Below are 7,039 nucleotides of genomic sequence, written 5' to 3'. Positions count from 1 at the left end.
GTAGTACAGGAAGAAAGAAAGAACATGATAAAAGAGTGAGGGAGGAGTGGAGAGACAGCGAAGAGCATAGAGTAACAGAGTGAGAAATGAAAACATGAAACAGTGTAGTAGGAGAACGGCCAGAGAGGGAGAGAGGGGGAGAGAGAGGTAATAGGTGAATGTAGCACTATTCTGTTCTGCCGCAGCCTCCCGGGGGGGTGGGGGTTGGTTGGGGGGGGGGGGGGGGGTTGCTGCCGTGGAGCCCGAAGCTTGACGCGGGACGTTCCTGGTCTCGAGCACCGCGGATTTACTCCAGCTGGCACGCGCACGGGGACAGCATGAAGAGCCCACGGAATGAGACCGAGCCCCGGCGCTGAGAGCGGCTCTGACGGCGGCGGCTCCGCTTCGACATGGTAGGACGAAACCTGTTCCGGTACAATAATGGAGTAGACTGTGCCTTCCTGCTGCTGTGCTGTTTCGTGTTTTCCAAAAAGACGCAGTGCGAGGAGTTGAATGAATAACATCAGCTACGCAGCTGAAAGTGGAGCAGAAAGCGGCGGCAGCGGCATCCCTCTCTCCAAATGTCAGAGAGCCCATTTCCGCTATTTTTATCCGTCTTTCAGTCTGGAGAAGCGTCCGAACATTAAAGTCCGAAACGTGACGTTTCCACTGTGGAGAGAATGTGTCGCTAAATGTAATTCAAAAATCTGGCAGTTAAAAATTCACCCAGCACGAAAGCAGATACAAACCCCTGGACAGAAAGACTTGAAAACAGTGCTGAATTGTCAGGATCTAGCCTTGAATTCGGCACAGAGACGACACGGAAAACAAACCATACTTTACGGAAATCTTAACTTTTAGCATCGGTTCGACCGCTCTGTCAGTCGGTGTCTTCCGTCAAACACCGCTGTACAGGGCGGAAGCCGGCAGCGCCAAACGATTATTAAACTTGATATTTTGATGACATGAAGGTCTTTCTGAAAATTATATATGTGCCGAATTTTCCTCAACACCATCGCACAGGAGAGGCTTTGACGTCACGAGTGAGACGACAGGCGTGTTTGTCATAAAACGAGTGGACTCAGACTCCCGCGGTTTTGAACGGGGTTTGGAGCAGTGTCGGCTCCGGAGAACGGGATTCGGGCTTCATCCCGCCGGGAACTGTGCGACCCGCGGCGGCGCGTGAGTACGCGGGCAGCGTGCACCGGTGCGCGTTTGTGAGCGCGTGAAGCGGCGCGTGCAGCAGCGGGCCCCTCTGCCCCCTTCCGTTCGTCACGCGGGACCGCGGCAGGCTGGAAGTTCAGCTTCAGCCTCTTCTCCCGGTGCGTGTGCGCGTGTGCGTGTGTGCGTGTTAGTCAGCAGAAAATGGCCGCAGTTAAAGCCAGCGGGCTGAGTTAGGATGACAGGCCGACAGAGGGCCTCCTGTCCCGGCATACAGCTGGGGCAGAGGACCGCTACGTTCCAGCTGGGGGAGGCAGTCCTCCTGTACCCGCAGCGCTGCTGGAAACACTCAGTGGAAGATCTGAGTTCATGTTGGGAAGTGAGCCACTTGACAACAGCACAGATGCCACAATAGCGAAGAAAGCACACAAATATTGCCCCTCCATCACCCTCAGCTTTGTGGCCCAGTTTGAACTTGAGAATAGACTGTGTTAATTAATTGCTGCAGTTTACAATACTCACAAAGCTCAAATCAAATTAGGCTACTGTTTATGTGTTGATGTGATAGTATTTATTTTTGCTGCTACAGTTTAGATCATATAGATCATACAAAACGTAGACATATGGCCCAAACTTTGTCTCAGTTTTTTTAAGATTACATATCTTCTATCTGGTTTCATTGTAAAACTGTAATAGTAGGCTACATATTTCTCCTCTTACTCCCTACCAGTGTATAAACACCCACACAGCCTGCCATAAAAAGCCAGTGGTAGAATTATTTCCAGTGGTCAGTTAATGGGGTCTGTAGTTCAGCAGGAGGGCCTGAAGGCATCCTTTTTCACGTGTTACCCTATGAGTTTTTATTGTTCATCGAATGTATTCATCTTAATGTATCTATAGCCTATATATATGCACTTTGTTACTCTTTGCATTGTCAGATACTGAACTGCATTTCATTGTAATGGTACTTACAATCAAGTTGAATTTTATCTGATGTTAAAACTAAATATCTGCTTTTAGTAGTGTTGGATGAAGGAATCAAATACTTTACTTAAGTAAAAGCACCACCACCATACTGTGAACACTCTTGTAAAGTCCTGTTTTGAAAACATTACTCAAGTAAAAGTGAAATGTACTTAAAGTATAAAAGTTAAATGATTTAGAGCAGTAAAATATGCAATTTGTGTGTTGCACAGTTGTCAGCCAATCAGAAGAGGGAAGAGAGGCTCTGAGCCTCGCTTCTGATTGGCTGACTGTTTCCTGAGCGATCCAATAAAATATAGCAGATTTCAGGTAACCATTCAGAAATAGTGATATTTTCACAGTATTAATATAGAACCTAGACCTGCTTAGAATCAAAAAACACATGGACATCTCAAGTTGTACAATATGGTCTTTTATGTCGTATTTTGTTGTGTGTTTTTAGGTAATGTTAAGTATTTTACATTCTGCTGAGTAATTCACTTTAAAAGATTCTACGGTCAAAATAAAGTAGTGAAATTAAAAGTAGCATCAGATGTTAAAAGTAAAGATATATTATAACTTATTGGAAGTACATCATCGAGCTGTGTGTGAACAGAGCACTGTGGGACTGATGGCTGATGTGCTGTCGTGTGGACAGTCCTCAGATGTCGGGACCACCGTGTTTACAGGAGGTGCTAGCAGCTCCTCTGTGGTGCCTGTGCAGCTGATCCTCACATGAACTGTTATGAGGCCAGTTGCTGCTGCGGCTTTAAGCCCGTCGTCTGGGATGGGCTGAATTCATAACGTCATTTCAGTTTTTTCTTTTATTCTTCGCCCCCTCATCTCCTTCCCTCTCTAAATGACACAGCCCCCCTGCTCCGTTACACCTCCGGCCATATTCTCCTCAGAATGATTATTCCGAACTTCCTCGGTGCTTTTCTCCCTGCGGGGCTTTTTTCCGGGGCCTCAACTTTTCTGACGTGTCATCATTTCTGGAGTTAACGCGGCGGAGTCATCCGAGGCGACCGGATCCCGCTCCTCTCAGGCTTCTTGAAGAGATTCAGTGAAACAGTCCAGGGACGGCGGAGTTTTCTCTAACCCGGAGCTACCGCTGCTGAGCGGGACGAGCGCGCAGAAATCTGCAAAAAGAAATGACGACGCTATGGAAATTAAGGTTTTCAGCCCAGGGATGTTTGTGATAACGCAAAGCCTGGTCTGATTCAGCTCCTCCTCAGCAAAATGATGTTTTCTCCTCTCTCTCTGTCTCAGGTAAAACTACACTGTGCTTCTCTCTGCCTCTCGACCACTGCTGTTACACTGGCACTGCCAGAGGAGGGTCTACCCTGCAGGGAAATGAAGCTACCCTGTAGTTAACTAATTGCCCATGATGCTGTGTTGATTTGATAATGCAGAGTGTACATGAGAGAAAGCAACTTAATGACAAACAGCTTTAACAGTCCTGGCTTCAGTTGCTGCCATTGTTCATGTAGGACAGGCAGTGATATGAATCATAGATTGGTATCAGCAGCAGGTTCACAGTGAAGGGGTGGAGAGCTGAATCACACTGGCTGCAGCAGGCCCGTTGAACCGGCGCTTGAATTAACATGTAGTAATTAGCTGGAACTTGCTGAAAGGAGTGTTTGAAAGCCTGCATCAGATTTTTCCTCTGTACAGTGTGATCTCTGTCTACAGCATGCTTTGTGTGTGCATGAGTTGGGATAGGTTTTTGTTTCTGCCTCCAAATACCAAAGGAAGCCTGAACACACACACAGCTACCTGTGTCCATGCAGATCTGAAATCCCAAACTGTGGACTAAAGAAAAGGGAGTGTGAGAGGAGGCAGAGTGAGAGTGTGAGGATCAGTTTTCAGCTGCTGTTGGTTTTTGACCATCAGTATCAATATCACAATATGAAGCTGTCACTTTTTTAAGCTGACCGCAGGTTTCTCTCCTGAACTCACTCTGATTAGGATGAAAAAACAAAAACATACAACTGAAATTCAACACACTGCTGCTGATCTAACAGCCTGTCAGTGCTGCTGGTGCTGTTACTGCTGCTACTACTTCTGACTTCTGCTTTTACCAGTGCTGCTGTTATTACTGGGCTCTGTTTCAAAATGTCTCCTGACTCTGCCAACCCCTGTTAGTAGGCTACTATTATTACCTCGGCTGCTGCTATTGCTATGATCACTAGCTGCTACTGCTGCTATGTTTACTGTTACAGTAGTACTGCAGTGGTACTAGTTCTGCTATAACTGGTATTTCTTTTGCTGCAAAGTTATCACTGGTACTGTTGCTGCAGCTCCACCTTCAATTACTCTATGATATAATATAAAACTGCTGCCACCACCAACGCTGACTTACCAGCCTGGCAGTGCAGGAAACTGCCCAAGGACCCCCACTCCCAAGGGGCTTAAAAATCCCCAGGTTCTGTGTGTGTCTTTTGGTTTTAGTAATATGAGTAAATGGGGACTGTTGAGGTTATATCACTTAAGTATAATATCAACTGAAGTGACTCCTGTATTATTAGCCAGTCTTGTAGAGGGGTCCTGTCTTAAATCCAAGTTTTCAGACCTTTATTGTTTTAGTTTATGTTGCGCTCACACTGTTCATATAAAGTTATGTTTACTCTAATAGCTTCACCATATTGACACAGCTGCCAGTGTGATCTGCTGTTTGCACTGGTCTTAATGGGATCTTAGAGTCAGCAGGGTGCATGGTGAACAATGGCAGAGCTGGAGGGTGGACAGACTATAGCCAGGGGTGGCTTCAGGTCATTCAGTTTTTTCTGTGTGGAACCATTTCTTTATTGCCACAGCTCCATTGGGGACGTTTTTTAACAGCACACTCATCTGGTTTTACTGCCCCTCCCCCACCCACTCTGTGTTCAACTCACTTGCTGCGGTAGCCTAAAGGGAGATCAAACACATTATGTTGCTGAGATTTGCTGATATGGGGTAAAAACTGAAGTCACTCCTGGCAGTATAAAAACCAGAAAGATGTTTTATTGACTATAGGTTTAACTCTTTCATGAATAGATCTGTTTTAGTGAAGGACAGACTCAAGATTCAAGACGCAAGAAAACTTTATTGTCTGTCACAAAGTTACAGCAATGACAAGGCTGTGATAATTTATTGTTAAAGGTCCATATTTTAACTTCTCATGTGTTTTATCTGAAGTGTTGTTATCCGTCAGAAAATATATTTGCGGTTTTAAGAGCCAAAAACCATCTCAGTGTAGTTTTACATCTCCTCTCTACAACAGGTCAGACAGCCAATCAGAAGACAGGATCTGAGCCTCTCTTCTGATTGGCTGACTGTTTTCTGAGTGATCCAATAAAAATATAGCAGATTTCGGGTAAACACTCAGAGAAACCAAATCCTGCAGGGATGGATGGTGGGTCCAGGTGGGCGGGGCTTGGGACATGGCTGAGAGCAGTTACTGCTTTGTTGTGACATCACAAAGTTCCAGAAGTCCTGATGGCTGGTTTTAAGGCTCAGTGTCTGAATACAGGATGTGTGCATTGCTCTGTGGACTGAGGCTTTGATACTTTCACAGTATTAATAAAGAACCTAGACCTGCTTTATAATCAAAAAACACATGGACATCCACCTTTATACAGTATGGGTCTTTAAACCAACCAACTCACTGAATACACGACTGGAGTTGAGGACACAACTGCACACATACAGTATGTGGGAGTTGAGGCTTTAGACCAGGTTTACTTGACTCGTGCACTTTTACTGCATGGAAAAGATGTCCACAGGACTCCGGTGTAAAAAGATGAGACAAAAGTGTTTATTCCTTGCTTTCCAAAGTATCTTGTTACAGGAGTAAAATAAAAATCAAGGTTTTCTCAACAGAAAAGGCACTACGGTAAGAAAACTGTGTGGCTCAGTCCTAACCAAGCCCCAACTACCTCTGTCCTCTTAAAGCGACAGTAACAAAAGGTTACAAAGATTCTTTTTAACTTGTCATACATTAAACAACATGAATTTAACTAATATTTTTCCTATTTTAATCGACTATTTATTCTATCCAATCATATCAATTATTTATTTATTTACACTCATATGAACTTTACAAACAAACAAACATGTAGGAGCACACAAAACACACTTTGGCTCCCAGTATTTATGATCTCTCTCATTGAGGGTCATAGTATAATGTTTGCATGGAGCATGAGTTACCTGGCTACAAATGAGCTGCAGGGATAGAAAAATGTAACAACTGCAGGTCATGTGTGAGTCCTTCTACAGTGTATCAGGTGTTTGTGCAGTGTGAGCAGTGTGTTTTTATAAGGGGCACACTGGATGTCAGTCACAGACTTTTAAAAGTAGATCTGGAGCAATTACAAGATATTATATGTTATTACCCTCTGGCATCCCTCCAGCTGGTGGCACCCCTGGGGAGCGCCTGGGTGGCCTACGCCTAAAGCCAGACCTGCAGACGTGAAGAATGAAGGAAAGTGAAAATCACCTGCTGTAAAATGAGACAGCTCAATCTGACTGTGCATTCATCTGAGACCCTCCTCCTGTAATAAACGAGCCCGCAAGTCGTCTGTCAGCAGGTTATTATGACCCATAGTTAGGTTTTGTTGCTAGGCGACATCTAGTGGTCGTAGTAATGATGACAGGAGCAAAGGGAAAAGTGTGGTGACGTAGTTTATAGAGCGACAAACTCCACGTCAGGAGGAGGTTGGGCTGGATGGATGAATATGACCCAGGAGAGCGGTGTTCGATTCCCATGTGACAGCAGCAGTTTATGTTGTTTCTATTATCCATGACCGTTCATTGTTACTATAGTAGCCATGACAACCAAGGTCCAGTACGCCTGCCACTGTAGGGTCATTATTTCAGGAGACACTCCTGTGGATCGTATCAGAGGGTTGGAGAAAACGACCTGTGTAGTTGTTCAGGTTGAGGACTTGTTGGTTCA

General features: G+C 45.1%; 1 protein-coding gene across 6 annotated transcripts in view; it reads left to right on the top strand.

Moving 5' to 3' along the window:
- The first annotated feature begins 203 nt into the window (after positions 1-203).
- nfic (nuclear factor I/C) overlaps positions 204-7,039 on the top strand; it is a 47,762-nt gene continuing 40,926 nt past the window's right edge. For 2 of the 6 annotated variants that reach the window (XM_071486752.1, XM_071486751.1), the window contains exon 1: positions 421-3,372. In XM_071486752.1, coding sequence (XP_071342853.1) covers positions 3,343-3,372 — 30 coding nt within the window. In that variant the 5' untranslated portion in view covers positions 421-3,342. Of the gene's footprint in view, positions 393-420; positions 3,373-7,039 lie in introns of those variants that run through there. The other 4 variants (XM_071486750.1, XM_071486748.1, XM_071486749.1 and 1 more) reach the window with 4 other exon arrangements.

The sequence above is a fragment of the Trachinotus anak genome, unplaced genomic scaffold (genome assembly GCF_046630095.1).
Source record: "Trachinotus anak isolate AG129_WGS33_773 ecotype Australia unplaced genomic scaffold, CSIRO_AGI_Tana_v1 ptg000010l, whole genome shotgun sequence".
Classification (NCBI taxonomy): Eukaryota; Metazoa; Chordata; class Actinopteri; order Carangiformes; family Carangidae; genus Trachinotus; species Trachinotus anak.
The sequence above is the reverse complement of the archived record's forward strand: the minus strand, read 5'-3'. Positions and strand labels throughout refer to the sequence as shown.